General features: G+C 37.9%; 1 protein-coding gene and 1 pseudogene across 12 annotated transcripts in view; both read left to right on the forward strand.

Annotated features, from left to right (window-relative positions):
- The window catches only part of TCF4 (transcription factor 4), a 416,494-nt gene that overhangs the window by 172,719 nt on the left and 223,670 nt on the right, over positions 1-20,105 (forward strand). Inside the window, exon 2 of one of the 12 annotated variants that reach the window (XM_089497349.1) lies at positions 12,789-12,863. The exons of the other annotated variants lie outside the window; for them this stretch is intronic. Within the exon in view, the coding sequence (XP_089353475.1) occupies positions 12,848-12,863 (16 nt within the window). The 5' untranslated portion in view covers positions 12,789-12,847. The remainder of the gene's footprint in view (positions 1-12,788; positions 12,864-20,105) is intronic. 12 annotated transcript variants of the gene reach the window in all.
- Positions 2,010-2,158, forward strand: LOC149324169 (U2 spliceosomal RNA; annotated as a pseudogene).

Here is a 20,105-nt window from a genome sequence, read left to right on the forward strand (position 1 = left end):
CCTCTCCCTCGGGATCTGGACAAGTTAGAATTCTGCATATTGAGCATTAAGGTCTGAAAATGATTGAACACAGTTCCAATGCTCCTTTGAGCAGCAACTCAATCTTATCAGGCTTTTTGCTTATGGGAGCTTCATAACTAAATTAAGCCAAACCATGGTTACCAAACTCTTTCCAGATCTTTGTAATCACGTTACTTCCATGTGGTCAGGAATGTTGAGGGCAGGATTTCTGATTCATATTCTGTTGGGTGTTTACATTGTTGTTATGGAGCACTTCTAAAATGTTTCTGCCATGTCTTCGATAGAAATGTTTTCCCCTCCAATCTTGAAATCAGGATTTCTCCATAGAGACAATTTAGTGTGGGAATATGGATCAAATTGAAATTGACATGATGTTTGCCACACATTATTGTTATGTACCTTCAAGTTATTTCCAAATTCTGGCAGCCCTGAGTTGACCCTGTTATAGAGTTTGTTCAGAGGGGGTTGACAATGTGTCTTGCCTAAGGTCACCCACTGGGTTTCTATGGCCAAGCAGGGATTCAAACCCTAGTTTACAGAGTTATAGAGGCTATACAGACTGGCATAAAGGGCTGGCATTAGGGTGGAGTGGAAGTGTGGCAACCGCATGCTGCACACCCCAACTCCACCTCGATGCAGCTGTCACAGATGGCAGAGTGCTGTCACGCCGTTTCTCCAGTGCAGTATTTAAACACACTGCGCTGAAGAAACAGGGAAAGCTGCCACCACCATGACAAAGGCAGCTTTTTGCTGGCTCCAAAAGGAGCAGCTTTCTGCTGCTTCTTTTAGAGCTAGCAAATCACTGGATTGGGGCTGTGGCATGCAGTTGCTACAACTTCAATCAGGTGCACAAAGGGGCAGTCAGCATGACACTGCTTCATTGGGGCTGCCTGTCTAGGCCCATAGTCCAATGCTAAAATCTTGATTCTGGCTGTCCAAATTGCATTGCTATCTATGAAAATGGCTTTACCCCAATAATTCCTATACTACAGTACAGCCTTACTTTACACAAGGGATTTGTTCTGGACTTCCCTGCGTAAAGCAGATTCAGCCTATGCTTGAGCCCCATTTAAATGGGGCTCATGCACGTGGCAGCACGGTGGTGTGCCATGGGTGCACGCCCCATTGTTCCCTGTGCCCCTTCTTCCCTGCGCGGCTTTCAGCATATGCTGAAAGCCGGGTAAAGTGCGCTCGTGTATGACGCGGGTGCACTGTATAGCCTTCCTCAAGCTGGCACCTTCCATATATGTTTGAGTTGCTGTTTCGCCTCCGCCCCTCTCCTTGCCAGCATTGAAAGAAAAATGGAAGTTCTTCACACCAAAGATAGAAAAACCATTAAATGAACTACTGCAAAATATAGTGATGGTCAGTACCTTGAATGGCTGTAAAATGAAATGACACAAATTAATGGGAAAATCCCTACCCTTGGAAGGAAAGATTAGTAAAGATTTGTTACTAATAAAGATAGTGTTGTATTATGTACAGTTTTTATTACTACAGTCTGTAGAGCCATCAATACAAACAAACAACAGACAAAAATTGCACAATATCAGATAGGATACAAAATTGATATACTCATTAAAAAAATCTTAGGCCCATTCTGCACGGGCATAAAGTACATCCCCAGGACATACTAGGGTTAGGAAAGGGCGTGCTTTACGCATGCCCCTAACCCTAGAACGTCCTGGGGACGTACAAAATGGCAGCGCCCGTTCTACACGGGCGCCGCCATCTTGACATAGTGGATGCTTAGCGTCCGCAAGTCACACAGCGCTAATGATGCTGCGAGTGCGCCTTTGGTGCCTTGCAGCGTCATTAGCATGCCGCAACAAGAAGCACTATTTTGGAGCTTCTTTTTTACGGCGCCCGGGAGCCTCGCGGTTTGGCCGCTGGGGCTCCTCAGTGCCGCTAATGGCGGTGGCAGGCCACCGCTTTCAGGCAGTCTGTAACACGCCTTAGATACCTGGGCCAATTTTAGGTGTTTCTAAAAGGCATCTCAGCCTTTTGGCTAAGATCAAGTGTAGTCTGTTATGCTTAATATTATATCTGTTTTCCAATTGCTAGGGTAAATGAGTGAGAGTTCTATTGTCCTTTTATGAACAAGATGCTGTACTGCCTTCAGTGTCATGCAACATCACCCTTCATATCTTCTTAGAATCATAGAGTTGGAAAAGACCACAAGAGCAATTCCTGCCATTCAGGAATACATTAACAGATTAAAGAGGCCATGAAGTTGAAGAAATTTGCTATATATAATATTTCATTGCAAAGTACTTATATATTGACTAAAGTATAAAATGTTGAAGTTTCTCTTTTTGCCAAACAAACCTCATTAAAATGAAATAATTACTATGCTTTTATATACTTTAATTATATATATCTTATTGTTTGTTAAATACGTTTTTAAAAAGATGCATAGGGTTTATTGTATTGCTTTCAAAGAATTTTCAGTCCATGAATCTGCATTCCCATCTTGTTGATATTCATATGAAGGCTCTTTAATTGGAAAACTAAATAAAAGTATGGAAAGCATTGTATTGCCTGCAATTCAGCCACCACCCTTTTGTGTTTTTTCTTGTATGGCACACTGAAAAACCAAAGGCACTCTGGCTCTTTCTCTTTCTGTAACTGGGGAGAGGAAACCCTCACAGATATGGAGGATAAGAAAAGATGAGGATTATTTCTCATCTTGCCCACAAACTAGATTATAAAATACTAGAGTTATTAAATTGTGTTTATTGCTTATGGGTTATTGTTGTTTTATTTATTGTTATGCTGAAATTGTATTTTAATCTTGTAAGCCGCCTACAGAAGGCATTGTCTTCTAGCACAGTTTAAAACCTTTTTAATAAATAAAAATAAAAACAACCAATTTTTTCCTTACACATCTGAAGGAATGCTTTTCTACAGTATTCTGTCACAAAACATAGGTCCATTACCAAAAAAAGGGAAAAAAGCATAGTCCTTGCATGAAATTGCTAAGACTAATATCCATAGTTAACACAGAATTAATCAAAGTTAATAAAGCCATTGACTACAAGTCATACAATTAATCACCATTTTAAGTGGGAGTAAGCCCCATTGAACTTGTGGCTTGGTTGCAAAACTCTGAGACTCTGCCCAAGTGTCATTTTCTCTGAATTTCTCAGAGTGACTGGAATATAATATAAATAGATTTCAAATTTGTTGTTAAGTTAATAAAACATTTGAAACATGGAAGGTTGCCCACCAAGGCAGATTGTTGATCCATTTGGCAGTATCTACATGATAGTAGCACTTACCTGGACATAAGAGTTCAAACTAGGAATCTTTCTACATGAAAGCTTCATTGATTTATTTAAAGAATTGCCATAATCTCTATCATCATTGTCATTTATGCTCTGCAAAACCAGGACTTAAGGTGAATTATAATTTAAAACAAATACATAATAGATTAAAAAAATTAGAGGATCAGATTAAAGTATAATTAAAGTATTAACAACACTAAAACAATTTAAAACAAAATTAAACTGTTGAAAACAAGTTTTATAAACAGTACAATTAAAACAGTACAGCACCCTCTTAAAAGCCCTTCTATTTTAGTCATTTTGTAAAAAAAACCCAACAACCCTGTAGTAACAAAGGTTTTCATAGGACATCACTGATACATTAGATGTTTGGTGGTGGAAGAACAGCTTAGTAACTTCCATTATATAGCAGGCCACAAGTGTGCTCTTTTTGCGTGAATGCTCTTCTCAGAGAGTAGAAGTTAATACAAATTGTACTGATTTGTCCCAGAAAAGATTCGTTGATATTGAAAATCATCTACATAAGACAGTAAAGCGCGTTACAGACCGCCTAAAAGCGGTGGTCTGCCGGCGCTGCTGGTTGCTCCACGCGGGAGCCGCAGCAGCCAAACTGCACGGCTCCCGCGCGGAGCAAAAAAGAAGCCCCAAAATGGCGCTTCTTCCTGCGGAACGTAATAATGGTGGTGCCTGTGTGTATAGGGCGGCGCCATTATTACGCCCCCGTCACGTGCTAGGGGTGAGGCCGGTGTGGACGCTAGCTCCCCGGCCAACCCCTAGCACGTGATGGGGGCGCCTCAAGAGCCCGTCTGTAACGGGCCTATGGTTCACATTACACATCCACCCTATTAGGGGTTTGGTTTTATCCTAGGTTGTTTGTTTGGTTTGTTTGGTTTTTTAAATTTTGAAATAATGTGTTTTTCATTCTGAAAGAACTCTGCCTATTGGACCATACATAAATGTAATGACTAGATTAATAAACTAGACTTTGCTCCAGATTTGATTTTTTCCCCATTGACTTAGTGTTAGAATGGCACAATTAGAGAATGTTGATCTTCTTATCCTTTTTAATCCCTTTACCACATACTAATAGGACTGTAGTATGCAACTCACCAGCTGTTTAGAAAGGGCTGCACTAAGAAGTTGATTAAAATATATGTGTGAATCACTTCCCACAAGAAAAAATAAAGTTTCATATGAACCTATGTGTAAAATTATGTTCAGATTTTACTTTTGGGGCAAGAACGTTTATTGGAAGGGGGGTGATTTCAAGAAGATAGGAACCATACTGGATAAGTGTGCCCCTTTGACTTGTAACCTTAAATACAAATTTAGTGTCATTGGACAATAAACATTACCATCTTGTCCACTTCAGCTCCTTAGTCATTTGTTAATTGATTTGATGCCACAGAATGTCTGACTTCTAAAGATAAAGAATATATTAGGAAGCTTTGGCTACTGTTGTATTTGCTAGACCAAGTTGTACTTGGACTGGGAAGAAATTCTCACACAAAGATATTAAAGATAATACGTTGGAAGTAAAGGATTTGGTTGAATTTCATGGGCAATTACATGTGACTGGTCAGATATTTACCAGAAAGTCCTTACTTAATCCTAAATGTTTCTAGTACTTTGTTTTCTATATTAAGGATTCTACATTAAGGATTCTACATAATGCTTCATATTACCACAAACAGGTTGGGTACCCTTTATCTGAAATGCTTGGGACCAGAAGTGTTCCATAATTTAGATTTATTTATATTTTTGATTTTGCAATACCTGTATTTTCATAAATGTACATAATTAGCATATCTTGGAGATGGGACCCAAGAGTCAACCAAACATTCATTTATGTTTCGTATATGCCTGATTCACGTAGCCTGAACGCAATTTCATACAAAATTTAAATTTGTGCATGAAACCAAGTTTGTGTACAGTGAACCATCAGAAAGCAAAGGTGTTACCATCTCAGCCACCCATGAAAAAATGTTTCGTTTTGGGAATATTTTTTAAAATAATTTTTATTAAACATTTTAAAATCTTTTAAAAAAACATCAATCACATATTATCCTGATCATATGTATTTTCAAACATACATAGCATTGTCTATATTATTTTACAATCCTAACTTGTCATTCAATATGTTTGACATTGGTGGCCTTTGGCTATTCTTTTCTTTCTAAAACCCTCTACTTCGAACCCTCCTTTCTCCCTCTCTTTTCATCCATAATTCTTCCCTCCTTAGCGTACCTTAACTTCCTCAACATTCCTTAACTTTCTTTTCCTTCTTTCCTTCTTCTCCCTTCTTCTTCTTTCTCATATCTCATTCTTTCTTATTACTTTATAATTTCTCTATCTTCCCTGACCTTATCAAACTTCAGATTCATTTTTGGGAATATTTCTGATTTTTTAATTCTAGATAAGGGATAAGGCTCAACTTGAAGTAATATACATTGTTTTTGTTTTGAGGCCAATCACTAAACAACAATTCTGTGAATGAAGATTAGTCTTCTGAATGATAATGATCATAAATTGAAAGAAAATGATGTTCCAGTGAGTAAGTGAAACTGACAGAGAGGCCTGTTTAGGTTTACTGATAAATGCATATGCCCCCCAATAATTGCTTATACCTCTCTCTCTCTCTCTCTCTCTTTACAGACACACACACACACACACACACACACACACACTGAGTCAACATATAGTCTATAGTCAAACTCCTTAATTGTGATGCATTTGCTGAGTTTCCCTCTTCCATCCTCAGCCCTGCTCTGATGCCATATGGTCTACCATGGAACATTTAACTTGTCAGATATAATGGATTGTCCTGGAAGCAGATTTTTGCTTTGAGCATTCGACTCCTTTCTTGCATTTCACTCTCAGCTCCAGGCTGCAAGATGAAGGATTGTGGTGGAAATGCAAAGAAGAGACACACAGTTGATTCCCCTTAAGAGAGTGACCTATATGCCACAAAATTTTACCCGCGAACAGAGGCATTATCCTTGTCACTGACCCTAGCAGGCTGCATGTCAGAACCATTTAAATTTGTCTGGACTTAACAGATTGTGCAAATGTTTCAGAAATCAAGTGCTTAGGAATAATAAAAGCTTGTCATTTCAACTTATGCAGCAAGATTGCAGCTTGCATTGGCCAAGCAATGAGTATTATTTGTTGTGACCTACATGTAACCTAAGCTGCCTGCTTTGTGGGACTTGGGTGCAATCCACAGATTCCTGCTGTTGTACAATCTCCATTTATTTCAATGGGGCTCACATGGATTAAAACGCAAGTTTCCATGACCACATTTGGAAGCTGTACTCACTGTTCTAATAAGTTTAAGTCTCCTGAGTGCACTGAAAGTTTAGATAAGGGTGTGTGCCTGTCCATACATACATGTGAGACTGAGAGCATGTGTGCCCTACTGCAGTTTAATATATATTTACTGCAAAGTATTACATCAAACTGCCATATCTCAGGATGTAAAATCTACACCAGATTAAGAAAATAAGGTTTATAAAGAGCAAAGTTTATAAAAAACAAGGATGAATCTTGACACAGAATTTCATCTACTGGCAAAGGGCTTCATTTATGAGATATTTATAGATCTATAAAAAAGGAGGGCCCTCTATTTTCCATTTCCAGGTCAACCCAAGTAGAACTTCCCATACCATTTAGCTGCTATACTGCACCTCTATGGAGGTTACTAGACATTAATATGGACTAATGATACTTTTTCTTTATAGTGACACCTAGAAACATCCACATCAGTGTAGAATTGCTGCAGCTTGCACTCAGTGGTTTTTGGCATTCTCCCTAGCCAGTATCACCACCGTATCTGCCAGGAATTCCTTGATCTAGCAGTAACAACTACATTTATTTCCCATTTTAAGGCTATTTCCCACAAGAATTAGAGATTGACTGCCACAATACTTTTCATCTTGATCCTATAAGCCACTGAATGTTGCACAGGCATTACAGTGCCAAATTGCAATAATATATATATATATATATATATATATATAAAATAGCCTCCAAATTTCTTTTAGTGCAACAGTAAAGGAAAAAAAATAATTCAGTAAACCGGGCCTCTCTATTCCATTGATTCAACCATCCACAACTTAAAAAAAATCAAAAGAAAAAAAAAAGATTTAAAAAATGCACTTTGTATAAGGAAAACCATTTTACTACATCATTGTATTTCATTAGATTTATGTACCTGCAGATTTCAGTATCCATGGGGATAGGGGTGGGGATCCTGAACCAAACCCCAGTGGATATCAAGGGCCCACTGTATGGGGGGGGGGGAATTAATAATAATATAAAAATAATAGAGTTTATTTATATTTCCCACCTCTCCAAAGATCGAGGTGGGATTACAACAATAAAATAATACAAGGCAATACAAATAATACAGAATACTAATACAATCAATAAAACCCTAATATGTATTGAATTGACCAATTCCTATTAGTTCTCTAAAATCAGCTTATCAGTAGTCAGTGATCATAGTCAAGAATGGGATATTGTCATCAGCTTTTATATAGAATCTGATGGGTAAGCCTGCTGGAAGAGATGCATTTTGAGTGCCTTCTTAAAGGCCTCTAAGGTAGTAATGCAATGGATCTCTTCCGGTAGGCCATTCCATAATTTTGGAATCGCTGCTGTAAACGCTCTGTGGGAAGTTGTCTTAAACCTAGCACTATGATGTTCCAGTAAATACTTCCCTGATGTTCCTAGAGTGCAGGGCAGATTGTGTAAGGAGAAAATTTCCTTTCTCAAAGTTTGCCAATGGTAGGACGCTTGAATATAACAAGTGCCACTGGTATTGGTGTTAAACTACCAGCATTTTATGGGATATATTTTGATTTATTTGTGATAGTGTTGCACAGCTCATTATTCAATGAAGTAGCAAATTGCCATCTACAGTATTTTCAAAATAATTCCCATACCTATGGTCACATAGGAAGAACCAGATCTCAAGTATAACCATCTTACTCTGCTGGATAATGATAATTTGAAGCCTTCTGAATTAATTTTAAAAATGTTTCATTGTTTCTCCAACCGACCAATTCCTAATGTTAATATTCCCTTAATTATATTAACTAAATTGTTACTTTCCCAAAGTATTTCATTCTAATCCCTTGATCCAGGACCTCATTTCACAGTCTGCGAGGTTTCCACGTATGTACTTGAAAGTGTATGGCTAGGACATAATAAGGATTCTATTGATGTACTGCCAACCCTACTGTTCAACAGTCTCCCTTCCTGAATTAACTCAGGGTTGGTGTTGGGACTTCTGTTTCTGGGTGACCTCAACAGCTCTGTCAGGCGTAGTAGCTCAGGATTTGATGGTGTCTGTGACATCCATGGGACTGTCCCAAGTACTGTCTGGCTCTACTCATGCTGCTGGTCACTTTGGATCTTGGTTTTGATGTAGACAGTCTTCGCCATGAATTAGAAGGTAGAGGGAGTGTTGATTCTGCTGATCTATGGTACCTTTATTGGCTGTATTGCAGGATTGGACTTGGGGGCATTCTTTTTCAGTGGCTCTATTTTGCCCTGGACAGCCAAGACCAGAATGTAGTGCTAAGGGATTCCTGTTTAACCTTGTGGGGTTCCTTAGGCTCAGGTCTGTCCCTCATGCTATTGAATATCTATATCAGGGTTGGGAAAAGTGTGAGCCACAGGATCATTTTTTTGGCCTCCCTGGCCCCCTTGAGGGTAAAAAAAAATGCTCCAAAATGTCCTGTGGGGTGTGGAGAGCATTTCCACCATGTTTAAAGGCCACTATGGCCTTCCTGGGTCAAACAAATGTTTGCAAAAGTCTTTTAAAAATTAAATAAAAGCTTCATCCCAAAATTCCCTCCTCAAATTTGCAGGAATCAGGTCAATTTAGGCCCAGGGGAGGCCTTGTTTTGAAACAAATAGCTTTACATTTCCTGATATTAAAAAAGGCCTCGCCCAGGCCAAAAATGGCAAAGGAGAGCCCGAAAATATGAAAATGCCCCCATGTTCCCTAGAGGGCATTTGGGGGCAAAATAATGTAATTTCTCCCCCAGAAGTGGTTGTGGAGGGGAGGCTCCAGAGTGTACTTAGGGGCTAATTCAGCCTTCTATCCTTCTAAAGTTGCCTACCCATAACCTACATGAAACTACTGGGAGAGGTTGTCTGGAGGCTTGGTGTTTGGTGTCACAAGCATGCTGATGACACTCAGATTTAATTTTCCTTTTCAGCAAACTCCAAGGAAGCAATTTCATTTCTAAGCCAATGTCTACCATCAGTTATGGTTCAGATGAGGGCAAATAAATTGAAACAAATCCAGATAAAACAGAGGTGTTCATGGTCAGTGAAAGAGGTAGGGCCTTCTGTGTGGCTGCCCCTATGGAACTCCCTTCTGTGTATGCTTGGTATTTTTTAAAGCTGTGTTTTAATATTGGACTTTGGTATGCTTTAACTGTATTATACTCATTTTGATTTGTAAGATGGCTTGAGTCCCAATTGTGAGGGAAAGAAGGGATATAAACAACAAGAACAAAGATGATGATGGTGATGGGTTTTCTAGCTTGAAGTTAAGAAACTGTTATAAAATCCAGAAATACTGTACATTTAGTCTACATTTCTATACCCACTTCAATAAGAGTATTAAAGTTTCTAATGAACTGTCTCAGAATTTACTGCTGAATAGACAAAGAGAATTGTGCCATAATACTTTTCCTTTAATTTATCTTAGTCTGATAAGAAAAGAAAAAAAATTACCACTGTAGAACACTTATTTGGGCACCACAATAAGATAGCATTTTCTGTCATGGATATAATTTGATTTTAGGAAGAATTATGGTACAGTTTGTCCAACATAACCATAGATAATGCATCTACAGATTCAACCATGCATGGTTTGAAAATATACTCCTCACCAAAAAAATTGCAAAAATTGATGTTGCTATTTTATATAGGACACCACTTTACTGTACCATTGTATCCCATTGTATATAATGGGACTTGACCATTCACAGATTTTGGTATCCATTGGGGGAGGTGTCCTGAAATTAAACCCCAGTGGATACCAAGAGCCTACTGAATATAGTGTGAACACACAGGTAGTTTATCTGGGGGTTTACACACTGGCAGCCAACATAGGCGGGGTACAGACTGCCAAAAAGAGGTGCCTCTTCGGCGCCTCTCTCTGCTCCACAGGAGCACCGCAGCATACAAATTGCGCAGCGCTGCTGTGTAGCAAAGAAGGTACTCCCCAAGGCGGCTCCTGTTTGCAGCGCTGCAAAGCACCAAAGACGGCACAGTTACGTCACAGCTGCGCAGCACCTTTTACAGGTGGTGCAGCTGCGACGTAATCGTTGCGCATGCCGTATGTATGGCACTGCGTAACTGCGGCGCGTGCATGACATGCTAGGGTTGCGGGCCATGTGCACGCGCCGCCCTGAGGCAACCCTAGCAGGTTGTGGATGTGCGGCAAAGGGCCCATCTGGACAGGGCCTTATGCAACATAGCTTATTCATACAATTGATTCAAATAGTCCCTCTTCATTTTGATTTTGTATCCAATAAAGCTACTTGAATAAATGAAAGCATCAGAAGTTCATAACCTGCTTCTGAAAGAAACATATCAGGCAGAATAAAAGCCAAAGAAGTTCTGCTTTTCGTATTGAAATATGATTGTAAAGATTTCAGCAGATCAGTAAGTACAGTATGCCCGCATCATACGCGGCTTTTCATATGTATATGCTGAAAGCCACATGGGGAGAAGGGGCAGCGCGTCCCATAGGGAACAATGGGGTGCACCCCATGGCGCAAGCACACAGCCACACCACCGCGTGCATGAGCTCCATTCATTTAAATGGGGCTCGAGCATAGGCGAAATTCGCTTTTCGCGGGGGAGTCCGGAACATATTCCCCCCCCCCCCCCCGTAAAGAAAGGGTGCACTATATAGTTCTTTGATTTATTTCTTCTTCCCTCTCCTTCCAGTCTTTTCACTATAGGTAGGCATCTACAGCTAGGTGGGTCTATAGGAATTTTGTCTATATGCATGTAAATATAGGTACAAATTAAGCTTTGTCTGTCATTCTGTCATTATGTGGAATTTATTCACAAAGGGTTATTTTAGGGCCGAAACCATAGCCATGAAAGCTTGAAACCTAAAACTAGAGATGGAAAAGTCTATTTCTGAACAGGACAGTTATTTTCTACATCTGGCTCTTAGTTTTCCATAGATTCACCCTGCCCTGTCAATTTGCTACAAAACCCTGTGACTTAAAAACAAATGTGAAAATTTTACCTAATTTATGCATTTTTGCCTTCAAATTTTCATATTATACCCATATTTTCATGGAACCTTCTCCAATCCACATATGCCAATTTCTTTTGTACACAGTTTTTTTAAATACCTTCCTGAGTTTAATATTTTATACTCTGGTTTTGAGCTTAGAATTGCATCACAACATTTGGATAAGTTTGTGATCTAAAGGATAACTGTGTTCCAATCAGCATTTTAATCCAGAAAGTAAATTGGGTTGAGCTGCTTAAAAATGACCACATAAAACTCCCAGTGGTCTTTACCTAGAATCTTCCCCAGAGTCCTTTACAGAGAGTGTTATGTAGGAGATGAATTGGTAAAGTGTCCCCTGGATGTAAGTGTGAACAGAATTGCCATAATACATCCAGTGTGCACACAAAATTACTTTTCCAAAGCAATTAGTCTGAATTAGGATTTTATGTTACAATGATTCAAACTAGATCTACACACCATCCTCAAGATAAAGTTACAAATTGGTCTTTTAAGCTTTTCCTGCCTCTTGTGGCTTGCTTTTCTAAACATTTAGAAAGAAGAAGGCAGAGACTGGCTCCTCCTGCTGGTGGCGGCCTGAGATGTGCTCTATGTAAATATCTTGGAACCCTCTAATGGTATCTGATACCATTAACTTGTGCAAATTTTGGCTTAGCACTTTCTCACCCCACAGATTCTCATAACCAGAGTGGCATACTTCTGCTTTTTATTTTCTCTAGCCTCCCTAGTGGCTGATTTCATGTTCTCAAAATAGATTGTTGTGTTCATGATAGGTATCTCCTTCTGGTTTTTATCCATGATGACTACAAGTGGTCTCAATTGGCTGCCTGTCTAGGTCATATTTCATTTCAAAAAATGGTATCCATTGAGGCTGGGATTGCTTTAGCCAGTCAGTTCATCACTGCATCATGTTGATGTTTCCAAGTTGTTGCGTATGGGGGGCAATTGCAGAGCACATGGGGAACTGTCTTATCTGGGTGGCCACAATGATGACAACGTTTGTCATGATTGCCAGATTTGATGGAGGCGTTAACATACATGTTTCCAGTCTAAAGAGCAACAAACACTTTGCTGCTGACCCTTAACCACCTGTACAGCGCTGGCAGATCCAAATGGATCCAGATTTAGGCATGAGCATCAAATTTCGTGGATTTCCTTGCTATTGTCGCTTTCTCCTCCCACAGCTTTTCCCGCTTCCTGAAAACAAGATCCCCCCCAAATGAAGTGGAGGCATTTTCTGTGAATGGTGAAGGAGGCAGGCAAGTCAACTTCTGCCAGCCCTATTGTTTGTGTTTTAACCTGTATCCAACTCATTGCTTGTAATTAAGACATTCCAAAGTTTTGAAATAATCAGGTGTTTCTTTTCTCTGTTTAATGCTGCTTAACATTTCAAAAATAAAATGAAGTGTCCTGTACTAAGTAATTATCTGGCCACTACTTAATCTTACTGAGTTGAACTGAATGTTGTGTTTCATAATCATTCTGCCACAGTGTTAGTCACAAACAAAAACTGATTCATCAGAAGGATGGGTCCATTGGTTTTAGTGGCATCACTGTTGGATGTAAAGGATCTTACAGATAGGCCCAATTTAATATTTGATGTTTAATTTTTCAGATTTTAATGTTCCCTTCAGCATTTAGATTATTTTGTAGGATTTCAAATCCTCAAATTGATATGGATTAATTAAAATTGCATATGTGTGCATACACATATCAACCTATATTTATATAAGCAACAAGTCAGATTTTTTAAAAATTATTTAGATTTACAGAAGTCTTCTCTCTCAGACTTCTGTGGCTGAGAGATTTCTTAACAAATGAAACTGGATAATCTGAAATAAATTTGCAGAGAATGATTAGTTACTATGAAAAAAAAAGATATTACAGAAGGGATAACATTTCCTTAACACATGGGATATAAATATTTTAAAGATCTTTTGACTGTGATGATTGTTTTCCGTGTGTGACTCATAGGATTCATTGTCCTTAGATCTGAATCTACTAAAGGCACCACAGTTTCCTGTCTTGATGTATTAGGAATATTTCTTTTAAAAAATTATATTGTTTGTATGCAGTTTAAGGCCAGAATCCTCCAAAGTACTCTGTGGCTGGGACAATGTATATAGCTTTACAATTGCTGGGAGTCTTGATCCCTTAGTTAATATCAGATAGTTGGAAGCAAGTGCTCCATAAATGTAACATCTCTTATGTATGAGTATCGGTTTTGGTTACGAGAGACATGAATTGTTGTTCAGTTTTATTCTTTGATTTAGATTTAGATATATGGAAAAACTATACAAACAAAAAAATGCTTAAATTGTATCAGTCCACAATTATATACATGGAGCTCTGTATCAGTGAATCTCCTATTCCTGTTTGCCTACATCTTGTTGTTATGTGCCTTCAGGTTGTTTCTGACTTACAATGACCCTAAGGCAAGCCTGTCAAAGAGCTTTCTTGACAAGATTTGTTCAGGCGAGAAGGAGGGGTTGCCATTGCCTTTCTCTGAGGCTGAGAGAGTGTGATTTGCCCAAGGTCACCCAGTGGGTTTGTATAGTCAAGTGGGGATTCACACCCTGGTTTCCAGTGACATAGCCCAACACCCAAACCACTATGCCATACTGGCTCTTGAGTTCCAAATTGCACAAGATCCTCGAAAATAGCATTTCAACAAGCCAACATTCATACCTTTTCGACAAACCTAAAAATAAATAAATCATAATTTGGCCAAGAGCCTAGGCTAAAAAATCAATCACTCTGTGACTAGATTGTGCTTTCATTTCTTACAGGCCCAAGTACATTGATTGGTTACTTAGATCTGACCCAGCCTGTTCCTTTATCATATCTTTCATGTCTTGTGATCCTAAGTCAGTTGATACATGAAACAACTTTTATGTCTTCCAGACATTTACCAACATTGTTATGTTGCTTGTATTTTAAAAATTAAAAATGGGGGGTACATTTCATGCGGGAAGAAACCAGCATTGGATAAATAGTTTAGAAATAATAATATAAATTATCAATTTAATCTAAAATAATGGACAAGTAGCATGCTGTTAGGAACTTACATGTACTACCAATAACTTAGCCCAACAGTAATCTATTTGTACATAGTGGCAATTTCATGGCAGTTGTTCAAGCAACAGCTATTTAAGCTGCAAGGCTGTTTTTGTGCAGCAGCATCATGGAAGCTGCAGCAAAACTGCTTCAAGGAAGAGGTTCCAACAACTGCTGAATTCTTGCACAATATTTACTTATGACACACATACCTATCATGCTATGCTGCCATTCATTCACTTTATTTCAAATAACAGCATCAGTGTAAGAAAGAGCACTGTACTTTGATGCTTTGTAGGTGTCAGACACACTGAATCAGGCTGACATTAAAAAAAAAAAAACCTGCCCATCTGAAGCACCTTCACATTAAATGTGGCTCTAAGGTTTTTATTTTCTTTCTCTTCTAATGACTCTATTAACCAGAACAATCTTCTGGTCTAATAGCACATTGCATTTGCTGTGTAATGTTTCTTAAGGAACAATCAATCTCCACTGCTTGTCAGTGCCTATGCTAGTCTTCCACATTATGAAAACAACCTTCAGTGTTTTGCTACATCTCTGTGCTTTCTTAGTCACTCTTCACATCTCCTAGAGATGTTAATGTAATGGCCCTTTTCAGATGTCACAAAATCTGATTTCTGAATTACATTTTGGAGATCATTAATGGACCATAGATTCATATTTCTTCTCTCTTTTTCTCTTGTATACAGTTGCTTCTCTCCACTTTCTTTTTAGCACTAACAACAGTTTGTTGATGGCAGAAAACTAAAAACCATGGTCAAAGCCAGACACATCGTGGTTTAAGAATCCCATTCAGATAATATTTCCAGAACATTGCTTTGATGGAAAGCCTGCTTAGTACTAAATAAAGAATGCCTGGTTTAAGTGTAAGGTCATGCTGTGGATATAAAAAACAAGAAAATGAAGGATTCTGTATGTGAAAAGGGATGAGGGAATGCATGAGAAGAGTATTGTACATCCTGTGTCCCCAAAACTATAGGAGTTCCAGTTACCTTGGCTGACATCTGAATTAAGTAATTTAAGATGAGAGAAAATCTGAAATTTAACAGTTCTTGCATGCATGTCTAATGTGACATTTCTTTGATATGTAACTGGTAGACTAGGCTAGGATTGCTTTTGAGTTTTGCCCCTTGTGAAAGGTGATATCCAGTACCCTCTTATGCAAATGTCTCTCTATTTCCCAACTGTGGCACAGCTTGTGTAGGCACAGCTCTGTCCTACTCCCTAATACCAAAAAAGCAACCAGAACATCACTGGAATACCTCATTGTGGTGATCATTCCTATAGGTACGTTGATGGAATTTCATACCAACATTGAACAATGTCTCAGCCAGTATCAGAGAGAAAATCACACAGAAGGTTAAGGCTGGGATTTTTGTAGACTGGACACTATATTTTGTGTATATTTTACAAATTTTATATCCCTGAAGCCTGTATGATGACAAGCATGAAATGAAAGTAAATTGAAAATAAATAAGTGTGCATTTTTATATTAATAAAATAGCTTAAAAGCTTGCAAATTTCCTTAATCATTTTTCCTATATTAATTATCCTGAAATTCCAATACTTAAGAATGCTTAAGTGAATTGTTGATGATAAATCAGTCTCTTTATATTCATAAGTCTTTTGTAACATTCTAAGTTGGGGGGAAAGTCTATAGAGTTAGAGGAGATAAGTCTTGATCAAATGCTGTAAGAGACTCCAAAAGTGTGGGAGTTATTCAGTTTATGAGTTGTTGTAACGCCATGGAAACCTTATGTACCAAGTCCTTTACCTTTCAAAGACATGTTTTCCTCTTTAAAGTATATATATATTTAAATGTATTTCAAATAACATATTTAAATATATATTTAAATGTATGTGAAAGGGGTTTTGGATGTTTATTGCCTGGCTGAAATAGAATGTGATGAGGATGAAGACAACAAAGAAAAAGTAGGAATAAGAGTAAGACATTGCATAGAGAATGTGATAAGAGTTGTGTATGTACTCCAAAATTTTTAGATTGAGTGCTGCACTATTGAAATTCAATGCTATCTTGCCATTTCCAGAGTTATAACAACAATCACTGCCTCATACAGGCTAGTGGCAATATAAAGAGATTATGGCCATACAGAACTGGGCATGATGACTATTTGATGGGACAAAAGGTGTATGTGTGGACAAGAATGCAGTGAATATTCTGATATCATCGCAAAGCATTAGATTTATAAGAGTAACAAATTCAGCACAAACTAACATTGGAATTTACAGTTGGCCCTCTGTATCCACAGATTTTTTTATCCATGGATTCAATCATCCACAGCTTGAAAATATTGAAAAGACATCAGAATTACTAAAATAAGGGTTAGGTACCCGTCAGATTTGTAGTACAATGGGCCCTTCTTTTACTCTAGGGTTTTGTCCAGAACCCCACATGGATACCAAAATCTGTGGATGCTCAATTCCTATTAAATACAGTGGTTTAGTAAAATGGTGTCTCTTATATAAAATGGCAAAATTAAGCTTTGCTTTTTGGGATTTATATATTTTTTGAATATTTTCAAGCTGTGGATGCTTCACTCCACTGATAAATTATCTGTGGATACGCAGGGCAGACTGTATCTGTTATGGCAATGAGTGTAGAAATAACACAGGTAAACTGCATTCTAAAATAATTTCAGCTATCATATAGCCAGCTGAATATGTGATCCCTTATTTTTATTTGAACCCTATAATTGCTAGTTACTTTAAGAAGTGAAATTGCCAAACAGGCAGCTAGGTCAAGGTTTTCTCCAAGCACAGACAGCCCATGAACATCACCATAGTGAGCTCTAAATTTCAGCAGAGAGGGGTTGATGTTGAACAAGAAATGTAACTATGCCTCCTCTCACTTTTCGCTATGGGTGGGTTTATGTTTCAGGGGGAACTAAATAGAAAATAGGGAAAATGGCTTTAAAAAAAACAGATTAGAAATTAGAAATAGAAATTCTCAAACTGTGCAGTTCCCAATCCTGTCACATCAAATGTTTGTTGACCATCCAGGTCTCTTCCAAAGCCAAACTGATGCAACAAACTCTACATTTGGGATCATTCATAATTGTATCTGGATTTTGCAGCTTGAGCCAAACTCTCCGAGAATTTAAGATGTAAGATCAACATGAACACTGTAGCCAAATCCCTCACACCAATAACGGATCTTCCATTTCCCCCAACAGTCAGAGAAGAGATGCCCTGTGCATATTATTTTCCATGGCAGAGTAAAGACAAGGTGCCCTATCTTTCAGAGCAAAGGGAAAACATTATGTGTGAGAGTTAGATGACTTGCATTTATCCTTTGCTAGTTGCTTAAATTTTCTACTTAATTTGATTAATTTTTCAAAGCACACCATGGAGAAGCAACTGGCTTTTTCATTGAGTGACTGGAAATCCTATACTGCTCATTTTTTCCTTTCCAATTTTTTTATTACTGTAAATCTCAAATGCTTGCAAATGAACAGTAAGCAATCAATTGAGTTCAGTTTAGAGCAGCTTCCTTTTTCGTTTGTGTGCGTCTGTGCGTGTGCGTGTGCTTATTGCATGGTATGGATGTGAATTGCATGTATGGATGTGAACATTTAGAATAGCTTTGGCAATTCAGTCCCCTTTTCTCTGCATATATTTTGGTTAGCATGCATTATGCCCCCTCATTTAATTTGGAAATCTATTAGTATTATTAATAATATATTTCCTTTGAAACATTCTGAAAGACACCACTTGTAATAAAAATTTGCCAGTACTATGGTCAGTTTGCTTGTGAAACTCTGACTTGCTTATCAGCTTACAACCATACAAAGATAGAAGTTTCATGTTATCAGCTGGTGTGATATTGGTCCTCCTAGTGGGGGAAATAATTAGATATTTCACAAGATATGTTATTGGTTGATATTTCATTATCCCACCCCCATGCTTATACAGAAACTATATATTAATGAGTACATTTAGTTTGTTTTTTTAAAAAAATAGGGACAGCAGTATTCCATGCAGTAAAAGACTTCAGCGATTAATGCTACCCTTATGTCTCTTTTGAGTAGTTGTAGCCATGGGGCTTGGCACTGCCACCATTGTCTTTGTGCCAAAAAAGATCCGCAGCGGCTGCCGCATTCTAGTACTGGAGGGTTGTCTCGAAAATTCCGCAGTGAATGCGTCGAGTTTCTACATTGCTGTAGAAAAAACATCTTTTTAAAAAACAGAGCCCCCTCCCACAGCCTCTTTAAAAATAAACAATCATTCATATCAACCCAGTTAAGAAATACACATTCCAGACTGCTGGGTTTGAGCAGCACCTGAGAATGATGTATATTGTAACATAAGTGTAGAAATTCTGGGTGAGCTTTTTAAAAAATCATGCACACAAATAGTTACTTAAAGAGCCTACTTTAGCATATTATCAACACTCTTTCAAATTTTATTATCTGAAACAAATGTGCCAGTGAATTTTAAGCAGAAAATCAACATAAAGAGTGTAGCTAATTTTAAATGGATGGGGTTTTTTACAAAGGATTTTTTTTGCTACACAAATGAAATGCCCTTTTTATAAAAAGTCTGTTAGCTTCATAACAACAATTGGTAGTGAATACAGAGAAACACACATGTTTACACACACGCATGCACATATCTTTAAAGGATTTTTAAAAATATTATTTTGTTTTTAAATTGGAAGAAAGATAGATTTTTGTTTGGATCTGGGAATAAAAATAAAGATGTAATAAACGTTAAAGGCTTACTCTATCAGGATGTTCACTCATGATCTCTAAAGCTATCGTTTTGGTGGTAAAAGTGGATGCAATAGATGAAATCTTTACAAGAAGCATAATCCTAAAAAAAAGTCAATCTCCTGCTGGTTGCTGTGTCTCTTTGGTACCTCACAAGCTTCGACAGAGTCCTGGACGAGTGCCCATTGATGTCATGGAAACACTCAAATTACTGAGAATGATTCATGTCTGTGCTGTTCTCTTATCCTCCCCCACACAAATAGAAGTAGATTTTTAACCCTGACAACTTGTAATTTGCAGTGCATTTTATTTTTGTATCTGGATAAATATTTTTTTAACAACTGAAATTAAAATGTGACAGTTTGTGTATCTGATATGATAGTAAGGAGGAATAGTAGGGAGGACAGGTAGTCACATTCAGCAAATAAGAACCATTAGCTGGTCTCTTTGTATAATACGTTAGGTAGGTTGACTTTATTTCCCCCTTAATCTTCCTGAAATTTATTGTTTCCATTAACCTAGTAGATTTTAAAGAAGTTGGCCTTATAGGTCTGACCTGGAGAAAAACCTATAGTTTTTCTATTTTCTTCAGAACTTTTTCTTGTTTTGTCTTTCATTGTTTGCCAAAAATTCAAGATCTGAATTGTCCATAATAATTTCTATATTAATTTTGTTTTCTATAATTTACTACAT

Source organism: Sceloporus occidentalis, unplaced genomic scaffold (assembly GCF_023333645.1).
Source record: "Sceloporus occidentalis isolate IW3139 unplaced genomic scaffold, rSceOcc1.0.p SCAF_1, whole genome shotgun sequence".
NCBI lineage: Eukaryota > Metazoa > Chordata > Lepidosauria > Squamata > Phrynosomatidae > Sceloporus > Sceloporus occidentalis.